Raw genomic sequence first — 25,983 nt, forward strand, 5'->3', positions numbered from 1 at the left:
ACACACACACACACACACACACACACACACACACACACACACACACAAACACACACACCGGCGGCCAGGGCCCAGATGTGGGAACAGAGTGTGCCCGGTTCCCAGGGTGGAAAACCTAATGAATTTTCCTTCCCATTCCTCCTCTGTGTGTCCTCCCCACAGTGCTCGCCAAACTATTTGGGAATTGGTTGGGACTTTGGTCCTGGCCAAACCAGAGGGAAAATGTCTCATAATGGGAAAAACAAGACAGCAGCCCAGGCGTTCCCAGGTCTCTGGCCCTCCAGAGCCTGGCCTGGCCTGGTGGCCGAGCCGCCACTGGGAGCCTGGGCCTGAGTGCTCACGGCCCCTCACCAGGGGCTCCCTGGTCCCGGGTGGCAAATGGACTTAAGGGACGCCTGGGGACTTTTCCTCCCCACTCACACCTTGGGACCAGTCCCGGACTCAAAAGTGAGTGCAAGGTCACCGTCAGGGCTAGCTTCCAGTATGAACTTTGCTGCAGGCATAACTTGAGCAGCTGTTGGTTTGACCTGACTGTGGAGGAGGCAGAGGAGAAGGTCAGAAGGGCTGTAGTTGAGGATCTGGGAGATGTGGCTTCTAAGGGCAGAGCTGCTGCTGACCCCAGGCAAGTCCCTGCTGGGCTGGGGACTCAGATTCCCTATCTGTTCGATGAGCTGTGGGTCAAGACCAGCGGGCTTCAAATTTTTTTGACTGTGACCCACAAGCACACGCGCGCGCGTGCGCGCACACACACACACACACACACGTCTGACCTGAGCATCCAGCACACGCAACGTGCGTAACTGAACAGAACAATAGGCACCCCAAGGCTGTCCCTCCTACTCCGTTTAAAAAATGCTAAGTGGACCGAATGACCTACTGACTGTAAAATCCACCTACAGTCCTTGGCTCTAGCCCTGCCTTTCTAAGCATTCTCTAGCCAGTATTTGAGGTTGCCATTAGGACCCAAATATTTCTCAAAAGAGAAGAATGTGAACACAAGGATTTGAAGAGCAAACTCTCACCCTGCTATGGTGTCTCAGCAGACACCAGCACCCACTTGGAGGCACGGAGGATGTGGGTTCCTCGGCGGATGTGTCCTCCCCGCAGCTGAAGCCTGCCCTGGCTCCCTGCCCCCTCCCCTGGACTGGGCCCCTCCCCATTACCTTTTCAAGTGTTCCAGCAGGAAGAGGAAGGTGATGAGGTTGGGGTCTGGCAGGGAGCGGAGCAGGTGCATCATGCAGTTTTCCTTGGCAGCAGGGTCTGACAGGGCTGTGGGGAGAGAAGGGGCTGGGGCGGGGCTTGGCTCTGGGCAGGGAGGCCTTAGCCTCCTGTGGTCAGGAGGCTACAGGACACTGCGGGAAAGCCCAGTATGCAGGGGGTCAGGGGAGCAGACCCTGCAGGGAAGGGCCTGGTATTTCCCCAACAGTGGGCTATTGGAGGTTCCTACAGGAGGCCCCACCACAACCTGTAACTCAGCGAGGAGGCAGGCTGGTGGTTCAGCAGACACTGTTCTTCACCTCCCTGCAGAGGCCTTTGGGGCTGGAGCCATTCCCCATACCTGGACTGTAAGGCTGAGTTTAAGACAGTGATGTCATGGCATGAATGTTCTCTCTCTCTTTTTTTGGCCGCACCACGCGGCTCGTGGAGTCTTAGTTCCCTGACCAGGGATCGAAACCAGGCCCTCTGTAGTGAGAGCACAGAGTCCTAACCACTGGACCACCAGGGAATTCCCTGAATGTTCTTCTTCAAGCACCTCCACTGCCGGAGCCCAGCAGTGAGCTGCCTTCCATGGGCTCCTCATTCCTGTGATTCAACCCAGAAGACAAGGCAGGACGGATGCGCCCAGGCCAGGATTTGGCCCAGGTGGGTAGAGGCCGGAGCCCTGCCAGCCAGGGCTCCCAGCTTCCTCCCCACCCTGGGCATAGGTCAGAGATGAGACAGGGCTCCTTTTGGAAGGCTCGGTACAGGCCATGTCAAGTGTACGCCTGCTCACTTCTTCTTGGCCCCAGGGCACCAGCCCCTGACCACCCACCTCAGGGCAGATTTCCCTGGATGCCTGGGTTTCTAGGCAAGGAGGTCAGTGTCCAAAGAGGAAGCACAGAGGGCAGCCCAGAGGGATGAGACGGGAAAGGGGCAGGGGAGAGAGGGTCCAGCCTCCAGATGAGGCCCCAGCAGGCCACACCTTGCCCTCCAGGCCACTCAGCCACACGGCCCTATGCAGTGGGCAGATCAACAAGCAAGGGAAGCCACAGATCTCCTCTCTCACTCTTTTTTTTTTTTTGCGGTACGCGGGCCTCTCACTGTTGTGGCCTCTCCCGTTGCGGAGCACAGGCTCTGGACGCACAGGCTCAGCGGCCATGGCTCACGGGCCCAGCCGCTCCGCGGCATGTGGGATCTTCCCAGACCGGGGCACGAACCCGTGTCCCCTGCATCGGCAGGCGGACTCTCAACCACCGCGCCACCAGGGACGCCCTCCTCTCTCACTCTTTACTGGTCAGGGAGGCCTGGCTCAGCCCAGCCCTCAGGCCCCCACTGGAGGCTCACCGATGCCCTCCATGAAGGCTGGGTAAAGTCGGTCTGTGAGGAGGGGCTCGGGCAGCTCCCGGAAGTATAGCTTGAGGGTGCCAGCGATGGCGTTGATGTCCATGTCACTCAGCATCAGCAGGATGTCCTTGTTATCTGTAGGGGAGACGGGATGTCAGGGGCTGTGCTGGCTGAGCCACCTCCGCCCCCCACGCAGCCCTCAGCTGGGCAGGTAGCCCTGTTCCGTCCCTCTATCCATCCTGAGACAGCTTGCCCGGGACACCCCCACGCTGTCTCTGGTCTGCTCTCCCCAGGAATGGCAGGATGTAGGTAGGGTCCACAGGTGGCCTGTGACTCAGCTCTGTGGGGGGAGGGGAGCATAGATCATCGTCCAGAGTCCTGGAGCCACACTCACACCACGTGTCACATGCCCTCCTTCCAACTGGAATCTCCCCACTGCTAAGCTCCTCTCTGGAAGGCGCTGTGCATTTTTTATACCTAAAATCATGTTCCGACAAAGCCTCAGCTTCCAGGTGGCACAGAGGAGCCGTGTGCCAGCACGTCCCCAGCTCCCCACCCCAGGCTCCCCGAACACGTCTGCCGGGCAGCTGCCCAGGGACACCCACCAGGCCCCCTCTCAGCTCCCATGGAATGAGCACTGCCCGGCCAGTTCAGGTGTCCTGACTACTGGGTGTGCTGTGGCTGCAGCCTGAACGGCGAGGTAGGGGAAAGAACCAGGAAGGCCAGGCGCCACCACCAAGGAGCCTACAGTCAAAGCGAGAGGCAGCAATGCTCCTCCCAGAGGGCACTGGGGGCCTGGGAGAAGGTGGAGGTGCCCGTGTCAGCCAACCCAGGCTCAAAGCCCTTTAGTTTCCCTGCAGCCCACCGGGCACCAGGGAGCCAGCAAGAAAGCCAGGAACACGGACTCTGGAACCCGAAAGATCTGAGTTTAAATCAGGCTCAAAGCCTATATACTGAGTAATCCTGGGCAAGTGACTTGGCCTCTCTGAGGCTCAGCTGCCTAATCTGTAGTGATGGAGGAGAGACTGGAGGGCAGGGGATCACCCCATGCCGTGCTGGGCTGCAGTTCACAGACCGAGGCCCCTCTGCCATTGGCTCGTGGAGGCCTCTCCGTGGAGAAGCCTCCCGCTTCTGCTGCGCTCTCCTCCCAGCCCCACGAGCCTGCCGGAGCGCCGCCTCCCCGCTGCTGCCCAGCTGGGCCTCCCAGACTCACTGGCATCAAAGACGGCCTTCAGCGCCTGGATGTCTGTGGCCACCCCTGATATCCGGTAGATGCCAACCTCCTCGATGCCCCTCTTCTCCACCTCCTCCACGCACTGCCGGACGATGTAGGGCACCTTGGAGCGCTCCCGCCTGGTGGGGAGGGGATGTGAGGGGAGGGAGGATGGAGGGAGCCCCCCAGTGATAGCTATATGTACCCCTTCTCTGCAAACCTTGGCCTTAGAGAGCTCTGGCTTCTGGGATCAGGAGGTGGGGGGCAAGGAGAGGGCTGAGAAAGAGGCCACGCCACCCCACCCCCCAACAGCCTGCCTGCAGCTGAGGGACAGCAGGGGACAAAGGTGGGAGGGAGGAAGTTTTAGGAGATCAACCCAAAGACTAAAGAAAGAGTGTTCCTCAGAACAGAGGGCTCAGATTCAAATGCTATGGGGGCACCCAGCAGGTTACCTACAGAGGGGGGTGGGCCAGGTCCTGGAGACAAGGGGAGGGCAGGGGGGCTGAAGGGTGCCCTCTCCCAAGGAGCAGCCACTCCTGGATTCCAGCCTGCCACCGTCACACCAAGACACGGGCCTACAGGTGTCAGATCTCCCCACCTATTACAAGAAGCTGACCATCTGGGACCTTCACGTGCAGTCTCCCAGTGCTTAAGCGCCAGCTCATTTATTTCTAAAGCATCGTGGGAGGCAGAGGACACACCTCTGCAGGCCACCTTTGCCCTCCAAACTGGCCCTTGTGACTGCTGAACTGGAAAGTGATTGTTGAGGGGCCAGACAAGGGCGGGGGGCCTGGAGGGCAGGGCTGGCAGGGACCCCGGGCGCAGCACCTACTTGGTCACCACGCTGATCTTCACACCGAAGACGCCGGTCTGCTTTTTGGACGGGGTCCTCTTCAGGCTCATGTCTCGGCTGGTGAATTTCATGGAGAATTCCACTTTGATCTGGTTGGGGGCAAGGCAGGTACAATCCCCCAGGGCATGAGTGCCCAAGGAGTGCCCCCCAGGACTGCAAACAAGGGCTACCTCTCCCACCCAGGGCTCCCTGAAACACCTACAGGGTGGGAGCGAGAGGGGTGGAGGCAGAGGAGGGGGGGAGGGGCTGGGCTAAGGAGGCGGGGGTCCGACAGCCCCCCACAGGGCACCAGCAGAGGCCAGGCTGCCCACCCACTGTGCAGACACTTCCTATCTCTCTGGGCTCACCCCATTCATCTCAATCACATCTGTGTGCCAGTTCTTCGTTTCTACAGTTTGTGGATCCAGCTGCAAAGAAAGAAAGAAAGAGAACGTGTGAGAGAGAGAGAGAGAGAGAGAGAGAGAGAGGGAGAGATATGACAGCTGAGACCAAGCCAGAGCTCTCCCTGCTGCTCAGCCACAGCTCAGAAGTTGGCTAAAAGGTCAGGAAGATGGAACTGGGGGCTGATGCTTATCTTGACATCAGTCCTTCGGGGGCTCCAGCCCCCAGGCCCCTCCTGCCCTGGCTAGTGCAGGACTGCCCCCACTCTGGGAGGGAGGTGGGGTGCGCTCTTAGGCACATTCACCCATCACCTCTCATTCACTCCTGACCCCACCCTGCGAGATGGGTATTATCACCCCATTTCACAGATGCAGAAACCGAGGCTCACAAACCATCAGCAACTTGCTCAACTTCCTGAACTGGAGTTGACAGCAGGGGATGTAGCCCGTGTACCTGGAGGTGGCGAACGGGAGGTGGTGCCACGTGGAGGTGAAGAGCCCAGGGTCTGAATCCCAGCTCTGCCACTGCCGACTGTGTGACCTTGGGAAGTTTTCACCTTGCTAAACCTCATTTGTTTCATCTGTTCACTGCAGCCAGTAAAGAACCTGCCTTGCTGGACTGTCGTGAAGACTCAGTAAGATAACGGGTAAATGGCTGGTCTCCCAGAAAGCAGACACTCTGTAGAGGAGGCCCCCAAACTGGGCAGGAGCCCCAGGGAAGTGGAGATGGCAGGGGGAAGCGCAGAGACATCCACAGGTGATCAAACGGGACTCCGTTTCTCTGGCTCAGTGGCCTTCAAACTGTTTTCCCTGTGCATCCATAAAGTAATTTGGAAAAACAATGCACACCCTGGCACATTTTTAAGTCAACATGTGAATATTTCCAGAGCAAGTTTAAATAGCTGCGAAGAATATAATTTCCAGAATAATGTGAATATTTACATCTTAAAATAAAACTGTTACATCATTCTTTTAAATGTATTCAGTGGAATCCAAATTCCATAGTGATTTGATATCCACCATCATCCATTTAAAAAACACATAAACAAGTTCTTCTTTCCCTTGTAGAAACCCTGCAACGTTCCTTTTTCTCTTTGATTTTGTGTTTCTAGTCTATTTCTCCCAAAGAATTATGCCCTAGTTTGCATTTTTCTTTTTTAAAGTCTTTTATTCCTCACCCTATTATATATTGCTTCAACAAAAATGTCTGAATAGATGGAAATGAAAGATCTCCTGAGACCACTAGGCTCCAAATGTTCGAAACATATTCTGGGTTAGTTATTACAATGATTAGCAGGACATAATAAAAAATTTGACCAACACAGTACAAATTTTAATAAATATTCAGCAGCAAAGTACCATTCTGGTGGAATTGCATCGCTTAATGAGATGGGTAGAGCATTTTTTTCTGTTTTAGTTCATGTATGTATACAAATATTTGCTAGGGTGAAATGGGGTTTTAGCATCAATACTGTTTTAATTTTTATTTCATTTTTTTAATTAAAGTTTTATTCTAATGAGACTCCACCAAGATTTTTACCCAGGGAGTGACATGATTTAATTAGCATTTAGTATTGCTTAAAGATCTTGGTTTTTTTTTGTTGTTTTTTTTTTTTACCCTGGTCGCACAGTGCAGCTTGTGGGATTTTATTTCCCCAACCAGGGATAGAACCCATGCCCCCTGCAGAGGAAGCGTGGAGTCTTAACCACTGGACCGCCAGGGAAGTCCCTTGGTTTGGTGTTTAAAGATGTAAAGGATGAAACATCTTGTTCACATACAGTAGATGGGGCTGAACCTCTTTCCTCTGTATTTGCCTTAAATTGCATAGATACCTATTATCAATATTTATTTTAAATGATCTCAGCTGACCATTTCCATCACTTTTGTGGAAAGAAAGAACTGGAAACCACGTGACTTGTGAAAGGGTCGGAAACCCAGCTTTTAGAGTCTTTTACTTTCTCAGCTCCTACATCAGCACTTCAAGTGGCCCCTCTGTTGCCACCCAGGAGGCCTGGGAGCCCTGAGCCGAGTCCCCCAGGAAGCCTCGGGCTCCGCTGCAGAGCGAGGTGGTGGTGCAAGGCCCTTCTCTGGCGGGTCGCTTTTTGGCAATAGCTCTGGTGGGAGCTGAGGATCTGCAAGCTGAATGCTTTAAAACTCTTCTGCCCTCATACCCCTGGACCGTCTCTGCACCCCCAGGGCATGTGCACCATAGTCTGAACACTGCTGCTCTAACAGGCCCCTCGCCACAAAGGAAAGCTGGACCCGAGTCAGTCCAGGGTGGGCTGGGCCCCGGTGCTTCTTACAGCTCAAGGTAAGACCCCCACACCTTCTATCACCCACACACCCGCTGGGGACAGGGGGCACCCAAGCCTCCGACAGGGTCTGGGCCCTGCATCTGGGCCCAGGCCCAGCCTGGAGAACAGGACAGAGGGAGAGTGGTGTGGAGAGGACTGAACACCTCCTCAAACATGCTAGGGAAGCGTGTGGGACTCACAGCCTGGCTGCTGCCCCGACTCTCTATTCTACAAGGCTCAGGGCCAAGTCCTACTGGGCCCCTGAAACCTTCCTCCCCTAAACTTTTTGTCCCAACCCTCACCGGGCCTGTGGCACAGGCTGCTCCTTCCACTTCCTTCATCCCCTCCTGAATCCTGGGTCTTGGACACAGGGCCTTGGTCTGTCCCCAGCCCTGACCTCGAGCAGTGGCCACCTGGAGTAGAGAGATCTCCACTGCTCTTCGTCAACTGGGGCAGATACTACCCTTGGGACACACATTCTGGAATGACCACCTGCTTCTAATGCAGCTCTCTCCAGCCGTCAGCATAAGCCTCAGGCCAATTCTGTGGTCCTGGCCCCTAGTACCCCTCCCCTGCCCTAGCCTCCCATGACCTGGCACCTCCTGGCCGCTGCTGTGGACTGACCCAGTGGTCCCTCCCTGGGTCCTTGAGTGGTATGTGGACATAGCCCAAGTGGGGAAAGTGCAGGGAATGAGAGTCAGACCGACCTGGGTCCAAATGTTCACTCTTCCACTCAACTGTGTGAATGTGGGTAAGTCACTTAACCTCCTGGAACCTCAATTTCCCTACAGGGGTGTCCATACCTGCCTCAGAGTGTTGCTACGGGAAACAGTAACAGTGACTGATGTGTTGTGAGCCATTTCCTGCAAGTCTGGCTCTGTGACAAACCCCTGACATACAGCATCTCAATCAATCACCATAACAAGCCCATGAGGTTTAAGCCTTTCTAGCTGCTCCCCTTCTACAGATGAGACACCAAGGCTTAAAGAGAATGAGGAGTTTGCCCAGTGCTACACGTCTAGGAAGTGAGAGCTGGGGAACAAAATCAAGAATCCCTGACTCGCCCCAGCTAAGCCTGCAAGATCCTACCCAGCCCAGCTAGGTGTACTGCACCTAGCCTGGCACCCTTGCCTCTTGGCAAGGCAGCTGCTGTGATCGTTATTTATCTAGAAAGGAGACATCGGCCCTCCACGGTCTGCCACCACAGGCTGACCTGGGTGCTGGCAGGCCAACCCCAGTACAATTCTTTCATTCCTTCCCTCCCCATCACTTCTATTCCAGCTGCCAAGTAGCAACCCTACATTTTCCTGGGAACATCTGAGACAGGGCCTTAGCAAGCCCTGATGCTAAGGCCTAATCCCAGCCCTGCTTCTTCCAGAAAGCCTTCCCAGGTAACTCCAGGCCTCAGGAACCTTCAGTTCCCCTCTGCCTCCCTGCCACGCTAGGACCCCGTCCCCTGCACAGTTTGCTCTTGTTTCAGCCTGTCTGAGGCCAGGTCTGGTAAGGTGGCACTGTCGTGTTTTACTGTGAGTCCTGCCACCGCCCTATTCCAAATCCCGTCTGCAGGTGCGGCCCTGCCACCCGCGTGGGGAGGCCTGCCCAGCCCCTCGGTGCCCTGACAATGAAGCCCTGTCTCCCAGGAGGCCAGCAGCCTCCAGAAACCAAGTCTATTTCAGGATGTCATTTAAATACAGAGAAGGGAGGGTGCAGAGTAGAGAGGGACATGGCACATTTTCCAGAGAAATAATGCTGTCTGAATTGCTGTGGTTATTTATAACCCCTGGGAAATGTGGACTTTGCTATTTCCTGATTAGATTAGCGCTGGGGGTGGAGGAACCAGCTCCCTGGATGTCAGTGGACAGGAACACCTGACCGCTCACCCTCCAGTCCCAGCCGATAGGTGCTGTGCCCCCCCGCCTGGGGACCAGGTACCAGGGGGATACCAGATCACCTGAGGTAGTGACACAGATGGGGCTGCGAAGGGCCAGGCTGGGGAAACCCCCCAAGAGGGGCCCCTCCTTCACCACACAGGTAACAAAAACGCAGTGGGGCTCCCCCCAAGGAGCACAGGCGGAAGACAGAAGCAGGCCATAGAACATCCCGGAGAAAGTTATAAACGAGTGGTTGAACACAGCCTCTGGGAGCAGCTCGATTATGTCCTTTTTGCCTTTGCATTTAGACCTGGTCAGGTCATGGCTGCACATTCAGACCTCTCCTGTGGAGAAGCCGCTGCCCTCTGGGACTGATGTCCCCGTGAGAACCCCCCAGGTCCCCTGCAACAACATCCTGGGCCCCCGATGGGAATCCTGCATCCCAGGCAAGGAGTCCACAGAGTCTGAGAGAGAATCTGGCAGGTGGCTGGGATGCTGCCTCACGTTCCTGGGCCTCAGCAGCCTCACGTTTAGGACAGGAAATGGGCTCCCCAGCCTTGCAGGGGGCTGAGAGGATTTGAGGCCCTGAGGCCAGGGGAGGATGCTCTATGTGCACCCAAACACCCCCCAGGTGGTGGGTGCGGCCTTCGTTTCAGGAATGTCCTCAGGGGTCTCTTCTGAGGGGTCTAAGCCCTTCCTCCCACCCGTTTCTCCCCAGCCTGGGGCAGGAGACCCTAATGTTCTCCTCTCTGGCTCCAGAGCTGTCCACGGCTACTTCCTAGTGCTTGGGATTTCAGAGGCACCAGCGAGTTTGGGGGCCCCCTTCCTGCTCCCCCTAGTAGGTGACAGAGTCCTTTGGAAGGCGGGCACAGTCCTCCCCCCATCCCACACTCCCTCCGCCACGCAGCTCGCCCCTCCCTGCGGGCCCTCACGGGGGCTCAATCCACAAGGAGGGGTCAGCGTGGGATAACCTGTCACAACCGGCAGCTACAGTCCCAGCACAGAGCACAGAGCAGCCGCACAGTTACTTTGGGAGGTAACACGGGGGCTTGCGGGTGACAGGGACCCGTGAAAACAGTATTCACCTGGGCTCCCAAGGGCTCCCAGACCCCACTTTCCCACCCTGTGGCCCCCTGGCGCTGAGCCTCTTCCCTCAAAACCTCACACTGTCATTTCCACAGCACAGGCCCTGAGGAAGCCCGCCTCCTTGTGCACAACCCCTGACCTCCTGTCCCTCTTGGGCCCGGCCCCACTCTTTCTTTTGTTGAGCACTGCTCTACCCTCTGCCCTCTGGGCCTGGGGCCTGGCATCCTGGGCCTGTCCTGGGTTGGTGGCATGGACTTCACTCGAAGCCCAGAGTTGTTCTGGGGGCTGATAAAAACTAAGTGCAGTAAACCATAGTATAGCTGAAGTTGTCACCCTCACAGGTGAACAGGACACCGAATAGAAGGCAGAGGTGTGGCTGTGTTTTGGGGACCCGGCCGGAGGCTGAGCGCTGGGCCGTGGAGACCAGGCCCTGAGCCGGGTGTTTTGTCTGACGGGGGGACATTTCCTGTGGCTCCCAGGTCAGTGGCCACGGTGGCGGCCCCGGCTGGCCTTCTCCTGCCCTCCCCCAAGTGCATGCACATGCTCTGGGCTGGTCCCCTTGGGACACCAAAACCAGCCTGTCATTGGGGCAGACCACAGGCGTGAGAGGCACGGTAGGGCTGGCAACCGGGGGAAAAAACAGGGCACTGCCAAGAGCCTGCCTCCCCTCCCCCTGCCCCGGGAAGGGTACTGGAGGGTTCCATCAACGTGGCCACTTGAGAGAAACTCAAGAGAGGCAGGGCGGAGTGGGAGGGGGCGCTGGGGCCTGTATCCTGGCTTCTAGCTCAGCAGCTGGTTTAGGGGAGACCAAGGTCAGCCTTAGTAAACTTAGCCCATTTTCCCAGGGGCCCCCCCACCATAAGGTCAAGCAAGCTCTGTCCCTGCAGCCCTGGCCCTGCAGGGTCGGGCACCCTCTCCAGGACAGCCACATGGAAGGCCTGTGCACACTGTCCTTCCAGGCACCGGGATGAGGCCACTTCGCCTCCGCTTGCCTCCCCTGCCCCCCGGAACTGTGCAGTTCCCTGAGGCCCACGTATGGGAAGGGTTTAGCAGCTCTGAATGAGGCGTTTATTGAAGCCAGGTTAGCCCTGTAGAACCCACTGTGACCTGCCCCCCCCCAGCGCCCTGCATTCCAGGGCTCAGCCTCCTCTGTGCCGCCACGCTTTTAGCCCTCGGGCCGGCACAGCTGCAGACAGAACTCGGAGAGGGCCCGTCTTGCCCCCAGCCCCGGGGACCCGTCTTCCCCAGAGTTGGCCTGCCCTCCACTGCCTGCCCGGCCTGGAGACTTCACCCCAGAACCAGGCCTCAAACCAACAGCCAGCAAGCTGTCCCGCCCAGCTCAGGGCCACCAGCTGACGAGCACAGGGTCACTCTCGGGAAAGGGACTGGTCAGGGCTAAAGCAACACAGGGGCAGCCCCCAGCAGCCCTGTCCCCAAAGGGAAGGGGCCACCTTAGAGGTCAAAGTCCCAAGCGAGGGGCTCCCCCAGGTATGACCGGGAAGTCTTATGCTGCTGCCACGGAAAGAAAGGCCAAGGGCCTTTAGGACTGCCATGGGCTCAGCGGCCTCCCTCCGGACTTAGAGCGGTTTGGTAAGAATTATGAAAGTCCTTCTCTGAAGCTGAATTCATGCTCCCTGCCCAGGCCAGGAACACCGTCTGGGCGCAGAGCCTGCTGGTGAGAATGCGGCTTGGCAAACCCACTGCCTGTACCCGCTCTGAGGGGCCTCTTGGTGGGCTCTTCCCAGGCCCCACGTGCGGGCCCATTTCTGTGCACAGCTTGCTAGGCTGGGTTCTACACCCCCGGAAGCTCCCCATCGAGGGCACACAGCCTTGACCCCAGTGGGGCCCCATGACCACCCAGACAACCAAGAGATAGCCGCAAACCCGAGTGGGCCCTGGGCCTCCTCCTTGGCAGGGGGGCATGATGGCTAAAAGCACTTCCTGCACTAAGCCGCTCAGTGGGACCTCGTCGTGTCACTCTCTGAGCCTAACAGCACCTCGTGGGTTATCACCTAACATCATGAGCTAAGAATGACGCCTGGTACTCAGCACCGGATCAAAACATGTCAGCATCACTAAAACTGGGCTTAAACTCCCCAGTGGCTTCCTGCTGCACTCAGATTAAAAGCCCATCTCCTCGTCAAGGCCTGCAAGGCTGCTGCCCGCTCTGTCCGAGGTCACTTCCTGTGCTCCACACAGCCTCTGCCTGCCTCTGAACACACCACGGTCCCCCCAGGCTGCGGGGTTTTCACCTCTGCCTGGAAGGCATTGTCCCGGGATCTTTCAAGAATCCTTTTTGTCATTGAAATCTTAGTTCAGAATTATCTCTTCCAGCAAGGCCTCTCCCCTCTGCTTTATTACCTAATCTGCTGCCCAATTTTATCTTCCTGCAGTACTTGTGCAGCATAAAATGGTCTCATTTACTGCCGGACTCTCCTATGGACAGCAAGTTCCCTGAGAGCACGGCCTCTGCCTGGGCTGCCTCTGGAGTGCCCAGCACATGAAGGTGCGCCATCAATATATTCAGAGACCAAATGAACAAACTGGGCTATGCAGGCTGGAGAAAGCAACGCCCTTTGTTCGGGACAGGGGTCGAGAAGCCCCACATTCCTGCTCGCCTCTCTCCTCCCGTGCTCAGTGAATGGCTGGCCGTGGCCCAGGGGCAGCCCTGTGACCTCTTCCACCCAGACTTTCCCAGCATGTTGAGAGTTTAAGGCTTAGGCGTAGGAATCTTGAGACGTGGCCAAAATCATCATATGAACTGGATCTAGGAGATCATCCTGTTCAGCTCCTTCATTATACTGATGCCAGAGAACCAGAGAGGTGAAGCGATCTGCCCAAGGTCACACAGCAAGTTAAGACCGTAGACTCAGGATTAGAAAAACGAGGCCTCTTGACTCCTACCAGCCCAGTGCCCTTCCTTCTCTGGCCTCCTAGGCTACACCAGCCTGAGAGGAGGCGGGGCGCTCCAAGTAGGAGGCCAGAGCACAGAGGGGGCATTCAGGTGTCTGATGGGAAGGGGAGCTGTGGCTGTCGCTGCTCTGGCTGTGCCCATCTGAGGCACCCACCCTGGCTGGGGTCACTGTCCAGGAGAAAGACGGTTCCACCTTCTGGCTCAGGCATGAGTTCCACTCTCTCTCAACCAAAGCAGAATTGGTGAAATCACCGTGGGGCTACAGGGCCCTCCCAGCCTCTCTGCAGCAGACTCCCACCGGCAGCTCCCAAAGTCACTTCCCACCTCTCTAGGCCCACCTTGGGGGACCAAGGACAATGGGGCCTTAGTCTAAGCCTCACTGGGATCCAGGACTGACTCTGGCTTTCTCCCGGGGACTGCGCAGGCAAGTTCCAGGCACGGGGATGTGTGTTCCTTTGGGTGCAAGGGAGCTGTCAGAACACGAACATCTTTCCAACTCCCAGCATGATTTGATGGGGAAAAGGGAGCCAAAATAGCACCTGTGGACCGGCTCCTGACAATCCGGGCATCCAGCAAGGCCATTCAGCAGAGGGCTGGGCCTTTCCAGACTTGGGCGCCCTGACCAGCGCCTGGTAACTCCCCCACACCGGCACCTGCAGAAGTTGCTGGGCTCTTTCCAAAACGTCTGCCCTCCTGGGCCTTCACGGCCTCTGGAGAGTCCTGCACCACTGGGCTTGGGCAGAACTGGCAGGCTCAGCCCTCCCTGGTCCAAGGCCAACCAAAAGCTGGGGCACCAAGCCCAGCATGGCTGCCTGGCCAAGCCACCTGTGGACCACAGAGATGCTGGAGAGGGCCGATGCCCCTTCTAACCTCCCCAGGCGCCAAGAAACAGCAGCTTGCCAAGTGCACTCAGAGCACGGGTTCCTACCTGGGGATCCGTGACCCTCTCTGAAACAGCACACAGTCTGTGCATACGCGTGGCTCTGGGGCTGGGTGGAGCTCCGTAACTGTCATCAGATTCTCAGAGTCGAGGACTCCTGCTCTGTGGAATCAAACAGGCCTCTTGGAAGCCAGCTTAGTGGAGAAGTGGGAGCAGGGGGGGTCAGGAGGCCACCCGTGTGGCTCCAGGAGTAAGATCCTCTCCCTCTAGGGAGTATGTATGCTGGCTGCAGGGAGGCAGGGAGGTCTCACTACTCCCCCCTCCAAGCCCCCAGCCAGCCAGCCTGGTCACAGTCCTGGCCCACACAGAGGCCAGGGAGGAAATGGCTGGCCGCAGGGGTCTCCAGCCCCGCGGAGAGGCACTACTGGCCGCTTCCGACAGCTGAGGGATCGCTATAGGGGTGTGAATGGGCATGTGAATGGTGAAGACAGGATGCAGGTCCCTTCCCTCCGGTAAATAAGGTGGAGGGGGGCAGGGTGGGAGAAAGGGGGTAGGGAAGAGAGGTGGGCAGCCGGGGCAGGAGAGGTATCTATTGGTGTCTAATAAGGTTTCAAGATCTTTCTTGATGCCCAGAGCCAGATGATGAAGTGAAGGTAAATGAGCCCAAGACATCCCTCTATACCCCAGCACCCTTCTACCCTCAATGCCTGGAACAGCCAGTGAATGGCCGACTGAGCCCTGGGGACATGCACATGGTTTGCATGCCTGATGCTACCCGTTAGGAAACTGTCAGGTTATATTACAGACTCTGGGAGGGGTCTGGAGCTGTCCTGCAGTTGCAATCAAGATGACAAAGAAAGGGACCCTCCTGAACCCCAGGTTCCCCAGACTAGTGGCCCAAAGAGGGCTCCCCATCCTGTCTTTCTTTGGGTTGCACCTCTGACCTTCCCTAGAAGTAGAGGGGAGCAAACCCCACCTCAGAGGAGGTGGACTCGTCCTGGAGCTCAGCAGGAAACATCTCAATTCACCTTGCTGGCCTCTGGTTTCCTGAGAGAAGCTCTTTGGTGGTGGGGAATTCCCAGACCCATGTGGCAACCCCTCGAAGTAGAGGCAAGGTCATCAGGAACCATCCTCAACTCTCCCCCACTCCCCTGGACCCTGCCAGTTCAGCCTGAGTCCCTGCCAGTTCAGCCTGAGTCCCTACCTCCAGCCAGTATCTGGCCTGGTCTGGGTCTGGACGTCTTCACCTTGGCTGCAGGGCAACAGTAGGGGCATGGATTCCTGTCTCTCCCCACCCCCGAGACAAAAACTCCTGGCCTGGCCGCTGCTTCCCTGGGGCACTCCTAGCCTCTCTGGTTCCCACGTGACCCCATTAAAACCTTTGGACACTTTGTGGGGTAGGGATGGGATTCCTCATTCAGTCCTTCTCCCTCCCAAGTGCAACCTAAGGATCTAGAAACAGGCAGGATGGGAGGAAGACCAGGCACTGAGCCTGGTCTTGAGTGTGATTTAAAGCCAAAAAAAAAGGAAAAGGAAAGCAGAAATGTGAAGTTAAACGCCGAGAGCACTGGCAGAACCCACAAACTCAAATGCCACGTGTCTCCTCTGCTCAATGCTTGCACAACAAGCCGACTGCCAAGTCAGAGTCTGGAGTGAGGCTTCAGCCCCAGGACTCTCCTCGGGGACAAGCACAACCCCAAACAGAGCTCCCCACCGAGGACCCAAAGGAGAGTCTGTGAGTGGTCCCTACCGCCCCTCTTCCAGCGAGCGCAGACTCCTGGGGCCAGAGGCTCCACAGGCTAACACTGGGCTTTCTCCATTCAAACAGATTCTTCAGCCCCAGCACGGGGTCCCCAGATGACTCACATACACCCCCCTCCAGGCTTCATGAATCTTTAGTTAAGTGGCAGCAGGAGGGCCACCGGTGTCTCAGGCATCCACAGCATCACATCCTTGTGGCAAAGTTAAATGAGGAGTTAATGAGGTGACCCCTCCTGTCAGGCTGGGCAGTACCTGGCACCCTTCCCCCACCCACCTAAGCTGCTGCCTGATCCCAGCCCCCTCGTCTGGCAGTGAGCCTGCTGCACTGAAAAAAAATAGGTTAATGCAGCTGGGAAAAGAAGGGAGGTGGGCAGCGGGTCCGGCTCCACAAGCCTGCCTGCTCACCCACCAACCCCGGGCACAGCAAGGCAGGTACAGCAGGGTGAATGAATGTCCCTCTGTCACCCACGGTACAGACCCTTGTGTCTGTGACACCAACATACTTTGTCACACAGCAGGAGCTAGAGGACTGAATCACCCGCCGCACAGAGCATCCCAGCGCCACAGCCACCCTGCAGTTGCATTGATGCCAATCAGCTCAGCAGCCCAGAGCCTGGCTGGCCTGCCGCTCTTGCCCAGAGGGCACCATCAGATACAGAAGTGTCAGATGCCACCAGAGGTGAAGCTGGCTAAAGGATTCCTGAAGCGGCTTCTTGGTTTTGCTAGTCACTAATGCCCAGGGAAAAGAACTGAAAGTCTGGAGTTTCAAGGTTTAGAAACTGCCCCCTACCTGCCACCCCCCAACCCCAGCAAAGGGGCAGGTAAACCGGAAGGACTCTGTTTGGCTGGGACTGGGCCAGGAACCTGCTGGGTCACTTTCTCGCCAACCTCTGGGTCTGGAAATGGACAATGAGCTTTGGGCTGGTGTCTGCTGGCCTCAGCAGGGGTTGGGAAGGGGGTACAGGCAGGGGATGGCTCCGGGCTGCCGGGCGCAGACAGCTGCCTCAGCACAGAGGGGCTCTGGTAGCAGCTGAGGCCAGCAGGGCTCTGCTAGCCTCGTCCCTAGAGAGGCTGAAGGTGACACAGGGGCCAATGCAGGACAGCTCAAGTTGCTGCCCTGCCCAGCACTTTCCAGGACTGATGTCCCCGCTGGGAGGTCACGTATGCCCCGTTGGAAGAGGATGAAAGTAGATAAGGAGCCAACGGGCCCCAGATCACATCCTCTTGCAGGTGCCAGGAGCCTCTATGCTGGCTGGCAGTGAGGACCTGCGCAGAGGGACCCCCCTCGGGCGGGCTTGGAAATCCCCACCAGCAACACAGACTAGCCAAGCCTCTGTTATCACTACCTGGAAGGACAGGCATGGCCCTGGCCAGCCGGGACAGGTACCCTGCGACATTTGCTTAGGTGGTTAATCTGGTCTACGGTTATCAAGCGCTCACTGTGTGCTAGGCGATGGCCTGGCTCTTCCTCAGACGCCCAATGCCAGGGCCCAAAGCCAGCCCTGCGGCAGCCTGCCCAGCTGCAGGACAGTCAGCTTCTATCTCAGACTTTCATCCCCGCCCAGGTCTGGGGCGGCAGGCAGGATGGGCAGTCTGCCCTGGCTCAGCTTGGTCTGAGCTGCCTGCTGGGTCAGGAAACCCCTGGCACGCTGACTGAGTTGCCTGGTGCCTGACTAGCACTGGGCCAGCAGGCCTCTGGGTGGTCCCTGAAGAGGCAGCCTGTAGCCCCCAGACCCGGCAGCACCGCCAGCTCCCCACAACCCCAAAGAAACCTCACACGGCCGGTGGTACTGAGGTGCTTCCGCCGGTGCCCCTCTGCAGAAGGGGCGGCCACTGGACGCAGGGGGTCGGGCCTGGGCTGGGCGCTGTAGGGGAAACTGAGACCCAGGAGCCCCTCGCCCCATCTGTTCATATTTCTACCCGCAGAGGCAAAGAAAGGAGGCAGGCAGTCCTCTCCCACAGGAGACAGCCCCCCTCTTCCTGAGACAGGGACAGAGGTAGAGAGAGCAGGGCTCGGAGGCTGGGGTAGCAACAGCGTTAATCATCACGTTAAGGCCACTTAGAGCCAACCACAGCTTACCCCAGCCTCTGTCCCAGGGTCCCTCAGTCAGGTAGGAGGCGCAGTGAGCTCCGAGAAGGGGCTGCCCAGAGCCCCAGCAGGCCCCCCGCCCACCTCAGTCCCTCTCGTCCACCCCCGCCGACCCGCTCGAGCCCCATGGGCACCTTTTGGCGGAGAAGCTTGCTGCGCACGCGGCCCCAGAGCCGCGCGCCGGTGTTGGGGGGCCGCTTGCTCCCCGGCTCCTCCAGCGGGTCCAGGCAGCAGCGCTCCAGGGGCTCGCACACCGCCTTCAAGCTGCAGTCGGGCTGAGGCAGGACGTCTGTCATGCCGGCGGCAGCGGCAAAGCCCGACCCGACGGCGAGCCTGCCTGCGGGGCCAGCTCAGCTCCGGGGACGGGGAGGGGGGGAGGCGCGGGCCGCCTGGTCTCCGGAGCCGCTGGAGGGAGGGTGGGAGCGGGCGCAGCCTCAGCCAGCCGCCGGGACTGTTACTCGAGCCGGGCAGGGAAGCGCATGGTGCGGGGCTCCGCTTTCTCCTCCCTCTGCGTCCTCCCTCCCCGGAGACACCGCTGGAGCAGCAGCGGCTCGCTGGTCCCGGCCAGGCTAGCGGGAGGCCAGCCCCGAGCGCGCGGCACAGCGCCCGAGGCTGCCGGGGAGCCCCCGCCCCCAGCCCCCCCCAGCGGAGGAAGTGACTCAAAAGAGGCGCGGGAGGCTGCCCCCTCCAAAACACCCAACCTCCCGGTTTTAACTCTTGCCAGGCTGGGCCTCCTCCACACCCATCCTTCGGCCCTCCCTCCAGCCCCTCCTAAAGTAAGTTTGACAAGCAGCACAACCAGCCAGGCCCTTCCCCTCTAGAGCCCTGGTTAACCCCTTCCCCACCAGGCGGCGCCTCACGGCTGGGATGTCTGCGGGAGGCTGGGGGAAGCCAGAGGGGGTCTGCAGAGCCCAGGGCTCAGGGCCAGGAGCCATCACCAGCTGCCCTTGTCCCGGGCAGAGGACCAGTCCTGCCCCGGGGTTCTACTCCTGCCCCAGATGCCTCCCTCAATGCCAACTCAGTGACAGGGCCCGACCCGCGTGGACTCCTGTGTAAAGAATAAAGAAGATCCCTAGCTGGGCAACCTCCTGGGCTTTAGCAGCCCCAGAGGGAATCAGCTACTATGGACCTTCTCTGGGGACATGAGCAAAAAAATCCAAGGACGACACGGGTTACAGATGCCCAGCAAGAGGTGCTCCTCTCACGGGCCACTTCTAACCATCACTGGTGCCCTTCACCAGAAAAGCCAAAAAAAAGGGCTGTGCTGCTGGGGGCAGAGCACGTCCACTGACAGAATGGCAATAAAAGCCACTCTGTGCTGGGTGCCTTGGGATAGAGAACTAAGAACTTGTTCTTGACTCTCAAGTTGATGAATGTTCATTTCACAAGGTAACAACTCAAGTGTCCGGTGTTTGGAGAACAGAGAAAGGCCTGAACCCCAGATGATTAGGGTCCACACACCCCAGAGGCGTCCAGGCATCACACCCTGTAGAGCTTGGCAAGGGGGGAGGAAGGAAACCAGTATTTTCACAGTGCCAACCGTGAGCCGGGTCCCCCGCAAAGGGCGTTCCAATATCGGCTGGCGCTGGAGCCTCGCGACTTCTGTGCCGTCGGTGGTATTGCTTAGAGCTGTGAGGACTGGGGCTCAGGGAGACGACGTTCTCGCCTGAGGTCACGGAACTGCAGCTGCCTCGTGACAGGTCTCCTCCAAAGGCCCTGGCGCTCACAGCCACTGAAGTGTGGCTGGTTCTCTGGATTCGGGGAAAAGAGGTGGGTCAGGCCACCAGGGCAGGTGGGTCGGGGCCCAGAAGCGGCCCCTGGCATCTGGAATGCACCTGCTGAATCTCAACCAGCGCACACGTCTTGGGGTTTATCATCAGAGCCCGCGGTGCTTTTGCAGAAAGGGGTGGCTTCACCACAGAGGGAGCCAAGCCTTGATCATGACAAGAGACGCCCTTCACCGAGTTTACTATGCGACAGGCACCACGCTAACCCTCCGCTTGGAGTACCTCACTCACTGCTCCCCCAACCTGAGGAAGTATGTCCTCACATCCCCATTTTTCCATTTGAGGAAACTAAGGGTACAGAGAAGCTAAGCCACTTGCCCAGCCCAGCCTGGGCCAGGCCACGAACAGAGGTCTGGCTAGGCCCTCACCACTGTGATAGCCCAGTGTGGCAGGGTCTGTGCTGCCTTCTGCCTGGAGGTGAGCGTGGAGTCCTGGAACTCTGCTGGACTCTGGTGGTCCCTACAGGGTGGCTGGGCCAGCCCCATCTCTTCTAGGGCTCCATGCTCCACACCTGCTTCTGCACAGTGCAGACAGGGCTGGGCCGCCAAGGCTGCACAGAGCCTCCTGCTACCTGAGCTAAAGTTGCCCAAAGCCAGTGCAGCTAAGCAGGGCAGAGCCACAACCGTTTTCCCAGTAACCCCTGAGTGGGAGGGGAAGAGACCCACCAAGGCAGGGACGTGCCTGTGTCCCCTGCCCAGTCGGGGCCTGAGCCACCCTTCTTGACCCACCCCTGACCTGCTCTCCCAGGGCACCTGGGGGCCACCTCTGAAGAGAATCTCCCTCCAGCCCCATGAGGGGCCAGCAGCTGCCCCCACCAGCTGCACAAAACCCACCTCCTCCAAAGGTTCACCCATTCCTGTGGTCTTCACCTCTTCATCCCAGTGATTTCATTCAAGAGGTACTGATTGAGGGCCTGGCTATGTGCCCAACCCTGGATAGGGGCTGCGGAATCACAAAGATGAATCAAAAGGCTGTGCTTGACAAAGCTGACAACCCAAGAGAGGAGAGGAGACAAAGGCTTAAACACCTCTTAACAGGAGGCAGAAAGGCATTCATGCATCTGGCATTTACCAATCGTGCACCTACCACACGTCACACCCAGATGGACAAAGCATCATTTTTGCCCTCAAGAAACCCAGTCTTATGCCGCAAGAACAGCACAGATCAAGTGCGCCACGAAAGCTGAGAGAAAGGAGAGGAAAATTCTAGCCAGAGAGAATCAGGGAAGGCTTCCTGGAGGAGGGGTTGGCGTGGACCAGAAGAGAAAAAAGGATCACCCTCCCTGGCTTTGCTCTGCATCCCTCAGCTAATGGGCAAGTGCTGGTTGTGTAACTGGCCGGTAAGGCGCCATTATAATTGCTAACCACGTTCACCTGCTGCAGACACATGGTCCGTGCTGGGCACTGCCAACTGTTAACTTCAGAACTGGCCCCTCACTGGCTTTCTAAGGTTCTCTGTCCTCTATCTGGGTCACATGACACAGGATGCAGTTTGGGGGATGTTGAGTAAGGTGCGTCCCCCGCCAGGTGTGCGGGAGAAGGGGGGCAGTGCAGATCCTCTTCCCAAAGCTTTATACTTCTCTGTCTTAGGAACCCCAGGCTCAACACTTGTCTGGGTAAAGCAAGCTCTGATTGGATGAAAGATGGCCAATTGGTCTCCATGGTGACATAAGCGCCTTAGCAGATGGATAGCTGTTGGGAGGCTCTTCCCTTGAGATGCTCATCTTTCCTTCCTCCCTGTGGGCTGGGGGTTCTCTCTAGGGACAGCACAGATTTGCCTTCTCTTCCCCAAGCCTGACTCACTGCTTCCTGGAAGCAATGGTCTAGGAGCAGGCTGCAGCGGGGGGGTTGGGCAAGACAAATGATCCTAGCGAGTTCCTCAAAAGCAGCCGTCTGAGTTCTGCTCCCTCCAGCCCCCCACAGACCCTTCCTCAGCTTCGCTGGGTGGGCTAGGCTCAGGCTGTCCCGGCCACCCTGGAAGTGATGGCATCCCTTTCCCCTCTGTCCATCCTGGTAGAACCGGCCTCTGAGGATGAGCAAGGGCCCCCTGTCTGGATAAACAGAGCCTGGGTGGGAAGGCCCACATGAACAGATGTCACTGCCTTTGGAATTAAAAACATTCCTAGTAGACTGTCCCATCCTCCCTCATCCCCTCCCCAGGCTCTCTGCCAAAGGAATGAGAGGGGCCGTCCCCAGGGAGGTGCGGGGCAGGACCCTAGGTTACACCGAGGGAGGGGTATATACCTGGGGTGGCTGGGACCGGCCACCCAGCACAGCTATGATTGAGGCAAAATCAGGCTAAAGTGATCAGCAGAGGCATCACTGAAGAAAAAAAAAGGTCAACAGGGAATGTATGCAACCTGAGCTGTGTGGGCAGGAGAGGCAGGGACTCTGCCTCCAGCGCTGCGCGGTGCAGCTGGGGCAGGAGAGGCAGGGACTCTGCCTCCAGCGCTGCGCGGTGCAGCTGGGGACGGGGATGGCTTCCAGGCAAATCCTCCAGCCCGTGAACACGAGGAGGAAGCTTCTTTCTCAGAACCCTGGGATGCTGCTGCTACTTCTCTGGAGTGACCTCCTTTTCCCCACTGCAACGACTTTCATCTTTCCTTCAGCCCAGACTGGGACCCCGATTCCCTGCCCCTGTCCTCCAGCCAAGTGACTTGAAGGCAGGAAAGGGGGTTTCTGAGCAGCCAGCTAGACCAAGGCCACAGGCACCCCAGCGAGGACAGCCTGGGAGTGAGGGGGAGGGGAGAGCCCCAAAGGGCCACCCGGAGAGGCTGGGTGCAGGAGCAGGAGATGGAGAGGAGGCTGGGATGGCGCTGCTGAGGACCGAGAGGGGTGTGGTCCGGGGTCAGCCAGGTGCGCTCCCTTCAGCCCCAGGGGAGCAGAGCTGGGAGGCAGGGTGTGGGTGGAGAGCAGGTGGCGTGTGAGGCTGGGAGGGCTGCAGAAAGGAAGCCCATGGTGGTTCCTGCCCAGAGACAGGCACCAGAGTCCAGCCCAAGAGAGAACCAGCAGGGCGGGCAGTGCACGGGAGCCCAGGGCCCACGCAGAGGGTGTACGAGTTGGCAGGGAGGGTGGCACATCGCAGGGAAACTGTGAGAAAGGGGGGTGGGAGAGTCCCTTTAAAATGAATGGCCCTGGTGTCCCTGCATTCCTAACGTGTGTTCTCACCTTGTTCTGTACCGATCCTAACCCAAACTGTGGATCGGAAGGGCAGAGATCTTCAGAGAATGAGAAAGTGAGACCCGTTTATGTTTTTCCATCCACACTTTTTGAGCATCTGCTATGTTCCAGGCCTGCATTAGGCCTGGGGACAGGAACACTTTGCTCAAAGTCACTGAGTAGCCAATGGCAGAGCTGAGCCTAGAAGCTACTTTTCCGCTCATTTACCCATTCATTCATCACTGACTAGATAGCCACCACATGCCAGGTGGGGAGGACCCTGAACAGGTCACAGCTCACTTGGAGCTGTGAAACTCCAAACCGAGCCCTAGCCAACCCACCGCTGACCCGCCATCCAAGGAGATAAGTGCCACCAACTGGGGACTCTTTCAGGCATCCAGGCCAGGACTCCGGGGTCTGGGCCCTGCCTGCTAACAGCTGTGCATGGGGTTACAGGTCTCTAAGGTCTGGAGCCTCAACTCTGTAGATTAGTGGTTATTGGTAGCTTTAGATGGCCACCTGAGAGAGAGTTGGGGAGCGGCTTCCAGGATGTTGGGACAGGCGGCAGCCAGGACTCAAAGGTAGTTGCTCTGCAGCCCAACCTCAAGGTGTACCATGACCCTCCCGTCTCCCAAGGCCTGGCCTTGGAGTCATAGGACAGTGCAAAGCACGGGCTGTTCTGCACACAGCCTCACCCTCCACTCTGCCTGACCACCCCAGGCTGGTGTCTCGAGGGTGTTCGGTGGCTCTAGGAGAGGCTGAGACAGCCACAGGGCTTGCCTGCTTCAGGACTGTCCTAATATCCTAATGGGCCCTGGCAACTCCTAGTAATTCTCACAGCGTATTTGGTCACAGAAAAAGGGTGGAAAATCCACTTGAGCCTTTGGGAACATCTTGTATACCTAAAACAAAACCCACCAGGGATGGAGTGGGCAGAGCACACCCACCACACATCCATCCATTCCTTCCCACACAACTCATGGATGGAACTCACAGCCAGACTGACACCCAGACCCCCTTGGCCGCTTGCCTGCTCCCAGGATGGAGGCAGTATGGCCGGGGTCTCCCAGCACAGCCAGGGGCCTGAGCACTCCAGGGGGCCTCCCAGGCTGCAGAATGAAAACACAACAGCCTCAGGCAGGGGGGTTTGAAAGTAGTCAGGGTCCGCTGAGCCTCCATGCTTTTTTTCTCTTTTGCTAATATTAAGCAACTCTTTTCCACCCACTCTGAGCTCCAAGTGAACAGAAGAAAGCTCCTGGGAGCCACGGAACCAGGGTGTGAGTCCTGCCTGGTCACTGTGGCAGCCACTCCCTCTCTCTGGGCTTAGTTTCCACACCTGTCAAACAGGATCTTGGACCAGACAAGTGGTCCACAGTGAACTTTTTTTAAGCAGAGGATACAGCCCGCTTTCTTTCTAAATGAAACCTTAGGCCAAAGTCTCTCTGCCCCCAACCAGCTAATGGCAGAAACAGGGAGCAGAGGCCCCTGGCTGAAGTGGGGTTCCAGGGCCCTACCCACTCACACTGCCGTTGTCCACCACTCCCTGCCTTGTGGGCACCTCCTCGGGTTGCCCCAGTAATCCCCAAGCCCCGCAGACTCTGAAGCCTCTGGTCCTCCTTTAAGGACAGAGGCTTAAAGGAGGACAGTTCCCATGAGAACTGCTATTCCTCTACCACGGCCATTGGCCCTCGCTCCCCTCCAGGGTGGGCAGATGTGGAAGTCGGGAGATTAGGGGCTTTTTAAGGAAACTTTTGGGTCAGAGTCCTGGATCCGAAGCTCATGTTTTATCTCTACTTTTCTCTCTGCTTTGGGAAAACTCTGGGCCTCTGCTTTGCTGGTGTGGGTTCCCTTCGGTGGCCTTACAATAGGATAACGCTTATCTCATGGAGTCAGTCTGGTTGGTGTTTTCTAGGTCACCTCCGGCCTGAAGCCAGTGCAGCTCAGCTCTTGCCTCCAAGGGTGTGAGCAGGCTATGCCTCGCTTTCCCTGTGCCAGGCCCATGGGGAGCGGGTGGCACCTGGGGGTCAGACCCTCACCAAGAGCCCCCACGGTTCGTGCCACGGCCAGGCTGGGCTGGGTGAGGCGCTGAGGTCGGCTGTGCAGCGCCCACAGCGAGGGAGAGCCACACGAGGCGCCCCCGATCAGCATTCACGTACAGCCTCAGCCCTCACTCAGGGAGTCCCTGGCAATTCCCCTACTAAGTCCTTTTCTCAAAGGTTTTGAATAAAATCAAAGACAGGACCATCCTAGGAGGCTGAAGTTGCAGCCTCCGCCAGCAGGGAGGTGAGCGGTTACTGGGAGCGTGCAGTAAGCCAGGTACTGTTACCTCCGAGGACTCATCTGGTCCTTGCACAGGTTTGAGAGGGAACACACAGAGAGGTCACCTCGCTGTTAGATGGTGGAGCTGCGATCAAACCGGGTCTTCTGCTTCTGAGTCTAGGAGCCCCCGGGCCCAGAGCTGGGAGAGCACCCTCTTTTGGTTTGTTGAGAGGCGGGATTGTTCTAAGGGCCTGAAGGAATCAGTTCCCAAGGTCCTCTCCAGATCAGCTTCTCTGTGCCTCTCACTTCTCCCAGGTAAGCAGGGGGCATTCCCACGCAGGGCAGGAGGCAGAGGAGACCCGTGCCTCCGTCTGCTTCCTGCCCAATGCTTCCTGTCTCCAGAACCCCCTGGGCGGAGCCCAGGCTCCCCAGATCAGGAACACCCGGAGACGGAGGTAGCTGAGCGGGGGCCGGAAGAGAGAGGTTGTCCTGCAAGTGCGGGGAGGTCTTTGGACAGCAGGGCGGGCCCTCTCGTAGGATCCTGCCCCTGGCTCTCCCGCATCCCGCTGCCCACTCTGCTCTCCAAGTACAACCGAGCCATCCAGACCTGCCTTGAAGAGGGACAGCAGGTGAGGCACTGGACAGTGAACGGGTCTGAAACAGCTCTAGTCACCTGGGCCCTGGGAGGAGGTGGTGTCAGAGGCAGGGAGAGGAACAGTCCCGGTGCCCCCGTCCCTCCCCGTCCGTGTGCTTCTGGGCTGGCACAGTGGTGATGATGGCAGTGAAGGGAAGAGCCCCCCATGGACCTGCTGAGAGCAGCAGGCAGCACGGATATAAAACACGGCCTCTCGAGGCAGACGCTTCCCCTGGACTTGCACACCCAGCCCAGGCTG

General features: G+C 58.0%; 1 protein-coding gene across 5 annotated transcripts in view; it reads right to left on the bottom strand.

Moving 5' to 3' along the window:
- Positions 1 to 25,983, bottom strand: part of ABR (ABR activator of RhoGEF and GTPase) — a 180,332-nt gene that overhangs the window by 6,407 nt on the left and 147,942 nt on the right. For 4 of the 5 annotated variants that reach the window (XM_029212798.1, XM_029212799.1, XM_029212801.1 and 1 more), the window contains 5 exons: positions 4,958 to 5,017; positions 4,590 to 4,699; positions 3,758 to 3,897; positions 2,545 to 2,679; positions 1,164 to 1,269 (listed from right to left, as the gene is read on the bottom strand). In XM_029212798.1, the coding sequence (XP_029068631.1) occupies positions 1,164 to 1,269; positions 2,545 to 2,679; positions 3,758 to 3,897; positions 4,590 to 4,699; positions 4,958 to 5,017 (551 nt within the window). Of the gene's footprint in view, positions 1 to 1,163; positions 1,270 to 2,544; positions 2,680 to 3,757; positions 3,898 to 4,589; positions 4,700 to 4,957; positions 5,018 to 18,020; positions 18,465 to 25,983 lie in introns of those variants that run through there. The other variant, XM_029212802.1, reaches the window with a different exon arrangement.

This window comes from Monodon monoceros, unplaced genomic scaffold (assembly GCF_005190385.1).
Source record: "Monodon monoceros isolate NGI ecotype Baffin Bay Population unplaced genomic scaffold, NGI_Narwhal_1 Super_Scaffold_9, whole genome shotgun sequence".
Lineage (NCBI taxonomy): Eukaryota > Metazoa > Chordata > Mammalia > Artiodactyla > Monodontidae > Monodon > Monodon monoceros.